Source organism: Mizuhopecten yessoensis, unplaced genomic scaffold (assembly GCF_002113885.1).
Source record: "Mizuhopecten yessoensis strain PY_sf001 unplaced genomic scaffold, ASM211388v2 scaffold11141, whole genome shotgun sequence".
NCBI classification, from domain to species: Eukaryota; Metazoa; Mollusca; class Bivalvia; order Pectinida; family Pectinidae; genus Mizuhopecten; species Mizuhopecten yessoensis.
The window spans coordinates 785,076-802,470 of NW_018408900.1; the positions used below are offsets into that span (position 1 = coordinate 785,076).

At 38.4% G+C, this 17,395-nt stretch overlaps 1 protein-coding gene across 7 annotated transcripts in view; it reads left to right on the forward strand.

Moving 5' to 3' along the window:
- Positions 1-17,395, forward strand: part of LOC110466698 (trafficking protein particle complex subunit 13-like) — a 169,268-nt gene that overhangs the window by 109,644 nt on the left and 42,229 nt on the right. For 2 of the 7 annotated variants that reach the window (XM_021523389.1, XM_021523387.1), the window contains exon 1: positions 15,021-15,248. The exons of 3 other annotated variants lie outside the window; for them this stretch is intronic. In XM_021523389.1, the coding sequence (XP_021379064.1) occupies positions 15,188-15,248 (61 nt within the window). In that variant the 5' untranslated portion in view covers positions 15,021-15,187. Of the gene's footprint in view, positions 1-15,019; positions 15,249-17,395 lie in introns of those variants that run through there. 2 more of the 7 variants (XM_021523386.1, XM_021523391.1) reach the window with 2 other exon arrangements.

The following is a 17,395-nucleotide window of genomic DNA, read 5'->3' on the forward strand; positions in this document are numbered from 1 at the left end:
TACTTGTGATTTTGTGAGTTATTTTCTCTTAAGGATATATGCTACTCTACACATTAAGCTTGTGATTTTCATTAGAGTTAATTCCCCTTAATATGTACCCTCTGATTTGAGCCGGAGTAATGTTCTTTCAGGATAAATGAAATCTTTCACATTACACCTGAATTTAAAGTTAGAGTAATTTCAAAAAAGGATTTGTGCTAGCTCGAAATTCAGCCTTTGAGTAGAGTTAGCTCCCATTATGATAAAATGCTACTTCACATACAACAACTGTAATTTGAGTAAGAATAATCTCCCTGTCAGATGTAATACCTTACACAGTAAACTGTGGTGTTCTCCCTGAATGATATATGCTACCTTCAGCATTTAGTGTGATTTAAGTTAGAGTGATATCCCTTGAGGATGTATGCCTTACATAATGTACCTGTGATATAAGTAAAGGTTATCTCCCTTATGGCTATATGCTACCTTACTTTTTAATGTATTCCCATGGTTTGCATTAGATTTGTATTCCTTAAGGCTATATACTACATTTCACTTTATAAATGTGTCAGAGTTATTTCCCTTCTATTTTTAAAATCATTATCAGATCCCTTAAGTCATTATAAAATTTATCAAATAATTTAGTGTGCAATCAATTTATATATTATATTATACCTTATTTGTCACAGTAAAGTGGTATATTTTCAATAACAATGAATGTGGTGTCTTCTTCTCCTCCACAAATTTGCTATTAGAGCTCCTTGGTCGAAAGGAATATATAATCCTTATAGAAAAGATATGACAGAAACGAAATTGGGAAATGTTAATAGTGTTATATTTAATGAGACTTTTTTGCCTTGATTATTGAAATAATTAGTGAGCAATTCAAGCCCTTTGGGCCTCGTGTTTGTTGTTAAAAACTCTAGTTATGAAATGTTGTCATAGTAACATAATGTAGATTTGAATGACAAGGCCTTGTAGATAGATTATACAGGTGCTGAAGGAAAATCATTGAGGTGACCGAGTCAGGTCTACAGATGATGGAGTTTATCTCACAGGTGATGATATCAATCTTAAAGGTGATGAAATAGATGGTTAGGGTGATGGAGGTAAATCTTACAGAGGCAGGAGTGATAGAAAAGTAATGAGTTTCACTTGTTTTATTACTCGCTAGGATATAAAAATTGACAAGTAGATCATAACATTGTTTATGTGTAGGTTGTAAGTGTGGAAGTAATGATGGATTCTGGTCTGTTGATCAGATCCTCGTGAGAAATGTGTTTGAGGTAAGTTGTGTTGCAAATGTGATTTAATACGTAATTACTGTATTACATAACATAGGAGTGACAAAATCGTGTGTGGTAATCGTACCAACACAGATAGGTTGAGAAGTACTGATGTTACTGTAACCCTTGATGGAGTATAAGAATAAAAAACAGTTCTGGTGAGATTGCATGTACAAAAAACTTTGTTTTTAATGAAGACATATCATAATATAAAGAACCTTAGATGTCTTTCATGGAATTTGTCCAAGAGTTTATGCCATTGGTTTCATAAATTTATTAAAAATAGAAAATGTTAAGATATTTTTTATTACATAATGAAGAATTTTGCAATCATCGTCAAAAACCACTTTTTGTGGTCATTCTTATAACCTGAAATTCCAACATCTTTTTGCTCTTTAACCATTGTATAACAGGATATTGTTACCGCTGTTTAAATTTCGCATTTGTCATCCTCTGTTATAAGTGGAATGTATTCTGCAGCTGGCGTACCAAAATAAAGCCCCCAAAAGATTGTTTTCGAGCTTGGTATTAGTTTTAAAGACATTCTTTCACTGTTTTCTGACAAAACCTTTCTGATGTTCATCTGTGAGGTCCTTGGAAACAATGATAGATCAAATGGCTTTTATTTCCTTGTCATTCTCACAACAATATCTTGACCAGCCATTAAACCCGCGTTAGACATTTGGTAATAATTCTTTGGTCAGCCAGACAAAAGCTTATTAGATTCAGGAAGGATAGACGACCGTTTTTATATATACGAAAGACGGCTTGACCGATTGTGGTCAGCTGTGGTCAGTGACAGACCTAGATTTGGCTATTAGACGGGGCATAAGTGGAATTCGTCTGGGTCATCAAAGTACAGAGATTTATTTGTTCCTCTGGTCGTAATAGTAATTATGAGAACTGTCGGAATACTCTCACGTATGTAGGGGAGGTAATCAAGTTTATTGTCTCCTGTCACGTATGTAGGGGAGGTAATCAAGTCTATTGTCTCCTGTCACGTATGTAGGGGAGGTAATCAAGTTTATTGGCTCCTGTCATGTATGTAGGGGAGGTAATCAAGTTTATTGTCTCCTGTCATGTATGTAGGGGAGGTAATCCAGTTTATTGTCTCCTGTCAGGGATGTAGGGGAGGTAATCAAGTTTATTGTCTCCTGTCACGTATGTAGGGGAGGTAATCAAGTCTATTGTCTCCTGTCACGTATGTAGGGGAGGTAATCCAGTTTATTGTCTCCTGTCACGGATGTAGGGGAGGTAATCAAGTTTATTGTCTCCTGTCACGTATGTGGGGGAGGTAATCAAGTTTATTGTCTCCTGTCACTGATGTAGGGGAGGTAATCAAGTTTATTGTCTGCTGTCACGTATGTAGGGGAGGTAATCAAGTCTATTGTCTCCTGTCACGTATGTAGGGGAGGTAATCAAGTTTATTGTCTCCTGTCACATATGTAGGGGAGGTAATCAAGTTTATTGGCTCCTGTCACGGATGAATGTATCTGGTAAGTGAAGGTTATTTATTTTTTTGTTTTAAAGAAAAGTGGTAACCTCCTCCTAACTAGACGCTGATAATCAATACTTTACCAAGGGTTGCCCCAAAAGAAACAGATCTTCTATACAATTATTTTAAGACCTTGTTTAGATGTCCAACAAAAATTGCTCCCAATGCTGGGAGCCGAGATCAGGCACCATTGGTGGTTCAGATGTCAAACACTCTAAACCTTTCGAGAGAGACTGGAATTTGAAGGTTAGTGATGGGGAAGTCTCTATATCCTACATATTAAAAAAAAAGTCTTTGAAACATGAAAACTAAAACCAACAGTTTATTGTCATAAGAGGTAGTTTTGTAAACAGTATTAGATTTTGTCTTGGAATGTAGTACTGGTGCATTTTGAGATGAATAACATAACTCATGTTTCACAGGAAAATTTGACAGTCACTTCAGGAAATATTACTCAAGGCATTAAAGAAAGAATACTGAAGAACGCCACACTGAAGAAGATAACAAATAACTGATATTAAAGGAGAGTAATGTCCCTTTGTTTTGAGATAAGAATTACAACGTGCTACACCTGTACGCGTGACTTGATGAGTTTTACCAGAAAGGTGGGTGGTTATCAATACCTTCGTATATATTAATGCCGTATAAAGCAGTCTCTCTCGTTTGTATACCAAACCGCCCACATATTATTTGGCATCCCGATCAAACACCATGCCATGTTCATCGGATCATTATCAAAACAATTCATCATCATTGGGTTTTCATTTGACATTTAGCCAGAAATTAATCAATTCTTCATCAGAACTACACTTAAGTAGTCCACGGCAAGGTCCATGCCGAGGTTGTAGGGCATCCGTGCAGGTAGTTAATCAAACCAATTGATTAATTAACTTTCCTGACCCAATGTTAATCAAAGTCTATAAGACAGAATCAGCTCCGTAGACTGTCTGACTTGATATTGCCATAGAAGATTTGTTTCATTGTTTTTGCTTGTGCTCCTGATCTGAACTTATTTAATGTTTGCAAGCAAAAACTTAGATGATTGGGCTGTTTCGGTTTGATTTTATCTATAATGTGCCCTGGCTAGTGTTTTATATATAAACTGTGTCTTAGAGGTGGGTGGTTGGGTGAGTCAGTGGATAGTGTACTAGGCTTTCAGCAGGATTGGCTTTGGTTTGATTCTCCATCAGCGGTGAAAATTGTATGCAGTCACCTGCCCGACTACATGTTTTCCCCGTGTACTCTGGTTTCCTCCCCCATCAAGACCACTGGTTGACTGGCCTGATGGAGGGTGAATCAGAATATAGCTATGACTTAGCTGGGTTAGATGTGATCATGCCAGACACATTTTCAGCTCAGAAACATCCTATTATATTCCTATTATCCTTGACCACTGTTTTTGGCTTAAAGTGATTGGCCCAGGATTGTTTCCAGATAAATTCCAGACACAATTTTTTGGTACCTCTGCACTGATATGCTAATCAGTAAGTCGGCTTTATTGACTGCTGTTTCTTTATCAAATGGCTGTAAATTGTCTATAGTTTGTCCTTATAGGTCTGAAGGCCACAAGTGTTGTAATCTAGTTTGCTTTCATATTGACTAAATCCCAAATGAAAAAACATGAAATGATTACTAGGTAATGCCTTTGACTTTTTAAAGTAGGTGTAGATCAACAACCTCCAAATTGCTGATTTACTTCAGCACCTTAATGCATTTGTCCCTGAAATTCCTAGCAAATTTCAATGATATAAATTATTACATTAGTTGTGCAAATGTAAGTTATAATACAGTGTCTCAGATGTATGTATGACAAATATTGAAGTTCTACCTGAGGGAGAACAATTTTGGTCAAAACTGATGTTTGCCAATGTTCTGATCCCCATATTCTACACCCATTAGGGTAATAAAAGGGTAGTCTAGACAATGGAATTATGATGACCTTATTCGTACAATTTCCTCCACACTTACCATAAAACATGTCAGCTAATTGAATCATGAGTTACTCTCCGTCAATACAGATTCACTGTGGCTTGATTGGAAAATAGGTATTGTCAACAGAACAATACACACATCAGACTCGTTATGTAAACAGTTTAATATTATCAGGAGCAGCCTCCTGCAGCACAATTTCAAAAACTATAATGATATTTTGATGACTGAAAAGATTGTCATATGTAGCTAAAATTTCAGTGAATATTAAACAAAAAGGAGACTGAATCTGAACCGATTTTAGCATGAAAAAAGAGGCTGTATTTGACCTTGCTGTGACCCCCCAAAAAAACTGTATTTGCCCTGACTTTCTCAACCTTTCACAGGTGTGTCTCCCTTTTAAGCCATAAAAGATCAGCTTGTCAACCACTAGGAGGAGATAGCCTATAGAATGACGTAACTTCATCAATGCATTGATGTCATTTCAACAGTAGCAGACCATGGAAGACAACTCTGGATTTGCTGGAAAATATGCAATCAAGGCTTATATTTCATGCAATCACTGTTTGTCGTTGGATTTGCGAGTGAAACAGGATAGGAGAGAAATCTCCAACCCTGGGGATGATATTCTTAATTGTCTAACCCTCAGCACAGCCTTGGGTTAGACATTCAAGAATATCATCTCTCGGGTATGAGATATGTCTGTCACACATTCAAGGAAGGGAAAGGTTCTATTAATCACACCAAACAGAGGCTGTATTTTGCTGTACTGTTCCACCAAAAAGAGGCTGTATTTTACCATACTGTTACACCAAAAAGAGGCTGTATTTGACCTTACTGTTGCACCAAAAGGAGGCTGTATTTCACCTAACTGTTACACCAAAATGAGGCTATATTTGACCCGACTGCAACACCAAAAAGAGTCTGTATTTGACCTTACTGTTATACCAAAAAGAGGCTTTATTTGACCTTACTGTTACACCAAAAAGACACTGTATTTGATCTGACTGCAATACCAAAAAGAGTATGTATTTGACCTTACTATTATACAAAAAAAGAGGCTGTTTTTGGCCTTACTGTAACGCCAAAAAGAGGCTGTATTTGATCTGACTGCAATACCAAAAAGAGTATGTATTTGACCTGACTGGCACCAAAAAGAGGATGTATTTGACCTTACTGTTACACCAGAAAGAGGCTTTATTTGACCTTACTTTTGCACCAAAAAGAGGATGTATTTGACCTGACTGCAACACCAAAAAAGGCTGTATTTGACCTTACTGTCACCAAAAAAGGCTGTATTTGACCTTACTGTCACCAAAAAGAGGATGTATTTGACCTTACTGTAACACCAAAAAGAAGCTGTATTTGACCTTACTATTACACCAAAAAGAGGCTGTATTTGACCTTACTGCTACACCAAAAAGAGGCTGTATTTTACCTTACATGGACACCAAAGAGGCTGCATTTGATTGGTTGAGACCCAGAAAGAGGCTGTATTTGACTTGACTGCAACACATAAAAGAGACTATGTAATTGATTGTTATACCAAAAAAGAGGCTGTATTTGACATGAACATAAAACCAATAAGTGGTTGTATTGACCTGACCAAAACATCAGACAGACACTGTATTTTTCTCCTGAAAATAACTAGTATAGATTTGAATGTAACACTAGAAAGTAGCTGTATTTGACCTGTAACTCTGATACGAAAAATAGCCTTTATTTGAGCCAACTCAAGAAACAGGTTGACGTTTCACAAAATGATAAACTTGCCGATGATTTTGATACTGATTTGAGTTATATAGCTCCACACTATTTAGCTATGGGAAATATATACAATGAAATCTTGTTTATTCCCAAAATATCTGATACCAAATGCTTTTTTATGAGATTCCGTTAGAACGGCAACAATCTTTGTGTTTAGGTGGTGTATAGATTATCAAATTATGTCTGATATATTCCAGAGATGGTCAATAGAATCCTCGTAAACCTTGGTGGAATGCCTTGACCAATTCCTGTCCCCTATTTTCCATTCCTGCAAAAGGTTGTATCTCCTTGACATCCAGGTTTAGGAATTATCGAATACTGTACGCATTGTTTGTAGTCGAACTGGCTTGTTTTCATCGAATTTGGACATGTCAGCAAAATTGTTATAGTGGAGCGTACCGTCTACATTAATGGACGACCTCTCCGACTCCACGACTGATTGCTTTTTCTTCACCATGAATTAATTTTCAGTAATGTGCGTGCCTGTCGATCGGTCAGTCAGGTCAAGTTTATCATCTTAGACAAAGGTTTTTCTGTCCACCAAAATCCATTGAATTATATATCTGTGCGTATCGGTTTGGCAAGATGGTCTAAATGTGGCGGTTGATACTTCTTACTGAGTGACAGCTAAATCAACTACATCTTTTTATGGTAGAGGCAGCGATATGACTGTAGTGATAAAATATTGTCTGACTGACCAATGTGAAGTTCAGAACTGGTCAGTGGCCTATTTGTTGAGTGACCGATGGTCGATGCGTCCAGAGCCGTCCCAAGGTCTTGAAGCTGCTGCACCATTAGCTAAAGTGACCATTAATCAGAATATAGTGTTCTAAGATAATTTTCAGATGACGGATTCCTTTCTGGTGTTCCTTTTAATAGTTTGGACATTTGATTTAGTCTTGGACCCAGTTCATACAAAATTGTTATTACTTTTCTTAACAGATAGGCTATTAATCAAAATACGATTGATCAAACTTCTCCTTTCATCAATTATTCTCGCATGGAATGATTGTTTACGATGTAATCAATTCACTGTCGGCTCTAATCTATAAATATACTGGATTATTTCTCTTTTAGTATGACTCCACATTAAGACGACTGTTTTATATAGAATTTGATTTATGTAGCATTCAGATTGGATGTAAGTTTCAATTACAAATCATTCCTACAAATCAATAATTTCTATCAGTGTTGAGAAAGAACTGATCACTTTTATTAGTAAATGTCACAGACAATGTCAAAAGATGTTTCAATTACAAATCATTCCTACAAATCAATAATTTCTATCAGTGTTGAGAAAGAACTGATCACTTTTATTAGTACATGTCACAGACAATGTCAAATTAGAATCACTAACCACTACTCTCAAGATGTAAAAGGTTCAATTTGATACCAACATTTGAAAAATTTCCATATTTCAGCATTATATCATTCCATCGCACCACCCCAAGTATTTCCTTTCCGTTTCTAACATGTAATGGGCCAGACTGGGGGTTATACCAGGAACCTGCAAGCTATAGACAGACACTGTAAGGTAATGAGCTACAAATGAACCTGGTCACCGGTGATAAGCCCAGTTTAGATTCACTACATTTCTTCTTTATCACCCGAGTCCTTGACCCTGAAGACACTCACAAGAGACATAGAAATACCAGCTCTCTGGGGGATATTTAGTTGGGAGGTAAATGTAAGAAAAGTGGGAAAATGCAACAGTTGGGCAGGGATTCAAACCCAAGACCTCCAAACTCTGTTACTGATTAAATTACGTCCTGGTCAATGGTGGTCATCTTAGTCAAGATCCCCTACTTTTCTGTCCTTTTCAACAACAAGACATGTGACACTTGATCATTTCTGTGAATTTTGTATTTAGTTGGGAGGCATGTAACAAAAGCCACAATGCAGTAGCCTAAATAGTATTCAGACCTGGTACCCCCAAACTCTGGACAGAGGTTCTAACTGACGGTACTACGTGGTCACTGGCAATCAACCCTAACAAGTATTCAGACCTGGTTCCCCCAGACTCTGGACAGTGGTTCTAACTGACTGTACTACATGGTCACTGGCAATCAACCTTAACAAATATTCAGACCTGGTACCCCCACACTCTGGACAGAGGCTCTAACTGACTGTGCTACGTGGTCACTGGCGATCAACCTAACAAATATTCAGACCTGGTACCCCCAAACTCTGGACAGAGGTTCTAACTGACTGTGCTACGCGGTCACTGGCAATAAACCCTAACAAGAATTCAGACCTGGTACCCCCAAACTCTGGGCAGAGGTTCTAACTGACTGTACTACATGGCCACTGGCGAGCAACCCTAACAAGTATTCATACCTGGTACCCCCAGACTCTGGACAGAGGTTCTAACTGACTGAACTACATGGTCACTGGCAATCAACCTTAACAAATATTCAGACCTTGTGCCCCCAGACTCTGGACAGTGGTTCTAACTGACTGTACTACGTGGTCACTGGCGATCAACCCTAACAAGTATTCAGACCTGGTACCCCCAGACTCTGGAAAGTGGTTCTAACTGACTGTACTACGTGGCCACTGGCGAGCAACCCTAACAAGTATTCAGACCTGGTACCCCCAGACTCTGGACAGAGGTTCTAACTGACTGTACTACGTGGTCACTGGCGATCAACCCTAACAAGTATTCAGACCTGGTACCCCCAAACTCTGGACAGAGGTTCTAACTGACTGTGCTACGCGGTCACTGGCAATAAACCCTAACAAGAATTCAGACCTGGTACCCCCAGACTCTACAGAGGCTCTAACTGACTGTACTACGTGGTCATTGGCAATCAACCTTAACAAATATTCAGACCTGGTACCCCCAGACTCTGGACAGTGGTTCTAACTGACTGTACTACATGGTCACTGGCGATCAACCCTAACAAGTATTCAGACCTGGTACCCCCAGACTCTGGACAGAGGTTCTAACTGACTGTACTACGTGGTCACTGGCAATCAACCCTAACAAGTATTCAGACCTGGTACCCCCAGACTCTGGACAGAGGCTATAACTGACTGTGCTACGTGGTCACTGGCAATAAACCCTAACAAGTATTCAGACCTGGTACCCCCAGACTCTGGACAGAGACTAAAACTGACTGTACTACGTGGTCATTGGCAATCAACCTTAACAAATATTCAGACCTGGTACCCCCGAACTCTGGACAGAGGTTCTAACTGACTGTGCTACGTGGTCACTGGCGATCATCCCTAACAAGTATTCAGCCCTGGTACCCCCAGACTCTACAGAGGGTCTAACTGACTGTACTACGTGGTCCCTGGCGATCAACCCTATCGATTTTTTAGACCTGGTACCCCCAAACTCTGGACAGTGGTTCTAACTGACTGTACTACTACGTGGTCACTGGCATTCACCCCTAACAAGTATTCAGACGTGGTACCCCCAGACTCTGGACACAGACTATAACTGACTGTACTACGTGGTCCCTGGCGATCAACCCTATCGATTTTTTAGACCTGGTACCCCCAAACTCTTGACAGAGGTTCTAACTGACCGTACTACGTGGTCACTGGCAAACAACCCTAACAAGTATTCACACCTGGTACCCCCAAACTCTGGACAGTGGTTCTAACAGACTGTACTACTTGATCGCACCCAGTGGTACCCCCAGACTCTACAGAGGTTCTAACTGACCGTACTACGTGGTCACTGGCGATCAATCCTAACAAGTATTCAGACCTGTTCCCCCCAGGCTCTGGACAGAGGCTCTAACTGAATGAACTACGTGGTCACTGGCGATCAACACTAACAAGTATTCAGCCCTGGTACCCCCAGACTCTGGACACAGACTATAACTGACTGTACTACGTGGTCATTGGCAATCAACCTTACCAAATATTCAGACCTGGTCCCCCCAAACTCTGGACAGAGGGTCTAACTGACTGTACTACGTGGTCCCTGGCGATCAACCCTATCGATTTTTTAGACCTGGTACCCCCAAACTCTGGACAGAGGCTCTAACTGAATGAACTACGTGGTCACTGACGATCAACCCTAACAAGTACCCAGACCTGGTCCCCCCAAACTCTGGACAGAGGGTCTAACTGACTGTACTACGTGGTCCCTGGCGATCAACCCTATCGATTTTTTAGACCTGGTACCCCCAAACTCTGGACAGGGGTTCTAACAGACTGTACTACTTGATCGCACCCAGTGGTACCCCCAGACTCTACAGAGGGTCTAACTGACTGTACTACGTGGTCCCTGGCGATCAACCCTATCGATTTTTTAGACCTGGTACCCCCAAACTCTTGACAGAGGTTCTAACTGACCGTACTACGTGGTCACTGGCAGTCAACCCTAACAAGCATTCAGACCTGGTACCCCCGAACTCTGGACAGAGGTTCTAACTTACTGTACTACGTGGTCACTGGCAGTCAACCCTAACAAGCATTCAGACCTGGTACCCCCAGGCTCTGGACAGAGGCTCTAACTGACTGAACTACGTGGTCGCTGGCGATCAACCCTAACAAGAATTCAGACCTGGTACCCCCGAACTCTGGACAGAGGTTCTAACTGACCGTGCTACGTGCTCACTGGCGATCAACCCTAACTAGTATTCAGACCTGGTACCCCCGAACTCTGGACAGAGGTTCTAGTATTCAGACCTGGTACCCCCGAACTCTGGACAGAGGTTCTAGTATTCAGACCTGGTACCCCCAAACTCTGGACAGAGGCTATAACTGACCGTGCTACGTGGTCACTGGCGATCAACCCTAACAAGTATTCAGACCTGGTACCCTCAGACTCTGGACAGTGGTTCTAACTGACTGTACTACGGGGTCACTGGCAATCAACCCTAACAAGAATTCAGACCTGGTACCCCCAGACTCTGGACGGTGGTTCTAACTGACTGTACTACGTGCTCACTGGCAATCAACCCTAACAAGCATTCAGACCTGGTACCCCCAAACCCTGGACAGAGGCTATAACTGACCGTACTACGTGGTCACTGGCAATCAACCCTCACAAGTATTCAGACCTGGTACCCCCATACTCTGGACAGAGGATCTAACTGACTGTACTACGTGGTCACTGGCAATCAACCCTAACAAGTATTCAGACCTGGTACCCCCAAACTCTGGACAGTGGTTCTAACAGACTGTACTACTTGATCGCACCCAGTCTGACTTCCAGTACATTCACACTCCTACAATTTGATTGTCAACGGAAATCATATGAAATTTTTCTGCTTATCAAGATGGGCACCTAATTGCCTCTAATTGAAAATTTCTCAAAGGTAATAGAAATAATGTACCCTAAATGGGATCGAACCGTTTTGGATTTTTCACATCAGTTCTTCTTTAGAATTACCATAAAAATTTGACTGTCCCATAACACTTAGTATACATGTATTAATTTAGCTTCCAACCAGAAATGTATGTCCTATTATTTTTTCAAGTTCTCAGATTTCTTCTGTTCAAATTGCATTTACCGAATATTATAATACAACCTGGTGATGGGTATGGGAAATCCAAATACCTGGTAGACATTCTCATTTAAAAGCAGGAGATGATTGAAGTTTATTTGTAGTGCATTACTCCCTGGTGGCTGGCCGACTCGGGCTGACAGGATCACACCTCGTTAATGGTAGAAGCTAGGCTCTTACACAAAGCGTCTGCATCCCCAGCGTCTCTGAAAATATGGTATTTCACCTCTTTAAAAGGAATTTTATCACTGAAATATGACCTGAAATTGATAATGTATCCAAACAAGGATGCCTGTCATATATATTTGCAAAAACATTTCACTGATACATGATTTATCTGGGGAAAATGTAATATGATATGCTTCATGTGATTTCAGTTTAATTAGTGTTCAATACAGAAGTCACAGATCATTGGATGTATGTCAACTATACCAAGGAAACCTTTGTGACTGCTATCTGAGTGACGATACAACAATGTTAGGGTGATGCTTTATTGCTCTACGGCAGACTTAGTGTTTGTGTGTCACCATCATAAGTCATGGTACGCAGAGAATGTCAACGAGCTGCAGAATAGAATTGAAAGATCAGATATGCTTTCTGCATCAGAGATTGTGGCTGTTACAAATTCAATGTTCCATGAATACTTGACAATATTGTAACACTCCAGAGAGAAGAACATCAAGGAAAAATAGTTTCCATGAGAGATATGGCACTATTGCCATGGAGAGGTAGCCATTACTGAGATACACTGTTGCCATGGATACAATGGTACCCACTCTGAAAGGTTTGTATATAAGATGATTATGTAATAGTCAAGTCCACTGGGCATGACTATCAAATTGTAAACAGTTTCACACACTTACATACAGCTTTAAAATTCTGTCTATTGATTCAAATTGAAAGTCTGATTCACAAAAATGTTATTTTAATAATAATGATGTGGTAAAAAAAAAAAATCAAAAAATCTTACATTAATTTTTTAAAACAAATATTTATCTACAGGAGAGTAATTTGACAGGATAATCTTGCTCCTTTCAGCAGAACCAAATACATGCTGACCCTATGACTGTCTTTTATGTGAGATGTGATGTAATCTACATGACATAGTGTTGCAGAGAGTTATCTGCCCTTGAGATCTAACTAATGATGATTGCCTAGGTGCTCAATGCCAAATTAGCTAAACAAGTCATTAACAGAAATTTTAGGAATGATTTTTTCAGAAATGTCTTAAAATTTTCCAATATTTTTGCATTTCTTTCTTTTGATTGCTCATTTTGAATCCTTATACAGCCAGATTCAATTTTTGTCAAAGGTTTTGTTTTTGTCAAATATGATAACAGCAGTTTGTCATGCTTGGAACATTCAGGCCCAGGTTATCTAAATTCAGTAGCACTCAAAAATATGACTGCATTTTAAAGCGTTTCAGGCTTATGCTCACTAGATACATTTTCTATCTCATCAAATCGTTTAAAAGGAACAATGTTCTATGCTTCAAATGTCAATATTACATATATGCATCTTTGAGGCTTGCATTAGAGTGGCCAGTGGGTTTTTTTTCGAAGATATCTAGACCTCAAGAGGCCACGAAAAACTCAAAGGAATGATAAGGGACACTTCCTGTCTCTTCATAAATGTCATTTGGAGATTAGTCTTGCAAACACTTTCCAAATCTAGACAAGACAAATGTATTTTACCCTAGAAATACTTTCCAAATTTTTTAGATACAGGACAGCATTTCTTAAGTTGGACATTGATAACTTGTATTTTTTATCAAATTCTATTTTGTCAGATATTTCTATAGAGTGCAGTTATGATAAAGTGCTGTTGTTGTTGTTGTTGTTTTTCAGGAAAATATCGATTTTGATAAGTTCAAGTATGCTTTCAACGAGAATCAACTGATGAAGTTTTCCAGAATGTTTTGAAACAGTAAATGGTAACTTTCATTCAGAACACTGATGCATTGGATGAAAATAAAGTCTTCATTTTCCATAAACTTTGTTTTTAAAATAAAGATAAAAAAATGGATTATAAATTTGTTTTCAGTAAATGGGAATCACTTCTCCATAATGTGTTCTAAGAATGGTGCCCCTGTCATCCTTTAGATATGGATCGCTATATGGACTGTTGTAATTTGTGCCTACTTCAGTGTTCACAAAGGGTACACAACACTTTATTGTTCAGGCTAAAGCCAAAATACAATGGATTTCACTTCGGTCATATAATCTCTTTATTAGCTTAGGAATTTTGTAAACTATTGTCATCTTCTTCAAAAAATATGTCTGCAGTGTATTAGTGATAGTCCAGACGAACCATTTGTCCAACAGTTTAACATAGTATTGACCAAATGCTCTTAAATCATTTGATTAGGTAAAATCTATAAATAACATGTGTTTACTCAGTATAGTCCTTAACAATAGAGGTTATCATTTTTAAATAGGTACAAATGTCCAGGTATAAATATTTTATTTAATAAGACTCGGGTGTTTTATATGAAATCAATAGTAACTAGATCCAATGCTGTTTTGAAGTAAGAATTGATTTCGACAGCTAGGCTTTATCATAATATGTCAATTAAAAATATAGATATTGGCAAACTAGGAGCCTTAATCCTACTAAAGAGTGATGAGTCAGTTTTACTGAAAACAAAGACTTGTATAATCTAACTGTTCCTTTTAGATATTAATAGAAATTCATGTCCTTCATGTATGACATGTCGTGGCAATTGTCAATGAAGTGACGTTTCAGATTACTCATTATTTCAGATTACTCATTAAGTTAGATGTATGATGTAATACAGTCAGTGGGACCTCCGGCTGAAGATCTGATTTGATATATACAGCTTTGCGGGTTATACAGTGTTCAGACAATACAGGTCAATAAACCCTATGCTATATGTTAGAACATATACACACAACTTTATGTACTTACCTCTTGACCTATGACCTTAAATATGAAATACATGCCAAGTTTGGCTGGTTTTCAGGATTTGAGTGCCATCAGCATCATCATCATCATCATCAGCTGGCCTGATATGAAACATATTAATGCTATCATTAGCAGTCTAGATTTACCAGATCATTATATGTTGGTGGGCCATCCTCAACCTGGGCATGTGTATATTGAACAGTAATTTGTTATAACATACTGCAGTTTATGGACCTGAAACAGTTGCGTTATGTGGAATATGGCCAGTGGTACAGTGTGTGTATGATAGACTGCTGTACATTGGTGTGGTAGTCGGGATCACTGGGGAGCACAGCATGCAGACTCTGGCAGATACTCCGTCCAAACTCCACCCTAACCAGGCTTGTACTCTCAGAGGTGGGTCTTACTGTCTCACTGGCTATGAAGACACCTGTATGTAATGATACCTGTGTATACTGAACACTGACACAGGTTTCTAAACTGTCACCTGTAAAAACTGACTTGGGATTTACACTGACACTGATTATGTAATATCACAGGGTACAATGACTCACTGTGTTTATAATGAGGTTTAAAATGACACAGGGTATATGGAAATTCACATAGGCTATACATAGATTATAATGCATTGTATATAGAAATCCACACAGGGTATATGGAAACTTGCACAGCATATATAGACACTCCAACATGGTATACAGAGATACTGACATTGGGTATACAGAGATACTGACATTGGGTATATAGATGCTGACATTTGGTATATAGATACTGACATTGGGTGTATAGATATTGACATTGGGTATATAGATACTGACATTCGGTATATAGATACTGACATTGGGTATGTAGATACTGACATTGGGTATATAGATACTGACATTGGGGGTATAGATACTGACATTGGGTATATAGAGATACTGACATTGAGTATATATATACTGACATTGGGTATACAGAGATACTGACATTGAGTATATAGATACTGACATTGAGTATATAGATACTGACGTTGAGTATATAGATACTGACATTGGGTATATAGGTACTGACATTGGGTATATAGATACTGACATTGAGTATACAGAGATACTGACATTGGGTATGTAGATACTGACATTGAGTATATATATCCTGACATTGGGTATATAGATACTGACATTGGGTGTATAGATATTGACATTGGGTATATAGATACTGACATTCGGTATATAGATACTGACATTGGGTATGTAGATACTGATATTGGGTATATAGATACTGACATTGGGTATGTAGATACTGATATTGGGTATATAGATACTGACATTGGGTATATATAGGTACTGACATTGAGTATATATATACTGACATTGGGTATATAGATACTGACATTGGGGGTATAGATACTGACATTGGGTATATAGAGATACTGACATTGAGTATATATATACTGACATTGGGTATACAGAGATACTGACATTGGGAATATAGATACTGACATTGGGTATATAGGTACTGAGATTGGGTATATAGATAGTGACATTGGGTATATAGATACTGACATTGGGTGTATAGATTCTGACATTGGGTATATAGAGATACTGACATTGGGTATACAGATACTGACATTGAGTATATATATACTGACATTGGGTATATAGATACTGATATTGGGTGTATAGATACTGACATTGGGTATATAGAGATACTGACATTGGGAATACAGATACTGACATTGAGTATATACATACTGACATTGGGTATATAGATACTGACATTGTGTGTATAGATACTGACATTGGGTATATAGAGATACTGACATTGAGTATATATATACTGACATTGGGTATATAGATACTGATATTGGGTGTATAGATACTGACATTGGGTATATAGGGATACTGACATTGGGTATATAGAGATACTGACATTGGGAATACAGATACTGACATTGAGTATATACATACTGACATTGGGTATATAGATACTGACATTGGGTATGTAGATACTGACATTGGGTATATAAATACTGACATTGGGTATTTAGTTACTGACATTGGGTATATAGATACTGACATTGGGTGTATAGATATTGACATTGGGTATATAGATACTGACATTTGGTATATAGATACTGACATTGGGTATGTAGCTACTGACATTGGGTATATAAATACTGACATTGGGTATTTAGTTACTGACATTGGGTATATAGATACTGACATTGGGTGTATAGATACTGACATTGGGTATATAGATACTGACATTGAGTATATAGATACTGACATTGGGTATATAGATATTGACATTGGGTATATAGATACTGACATTTGGTATATAGATACTATAGATACTGACATTGAGTATATGGAAACTTGCACAGCATATATAGACACTCCAACATGGTATACAGAGATACTGACATCAGGTATATAGTTACTGACATTGGGTATATAGATACTGACATTGAGTATACAGAGATACTGACATTGGGTATGTAGATACTGACATTGAGTATATATATACTGACATTGGGTATATAGATACTGACATTGGGTATA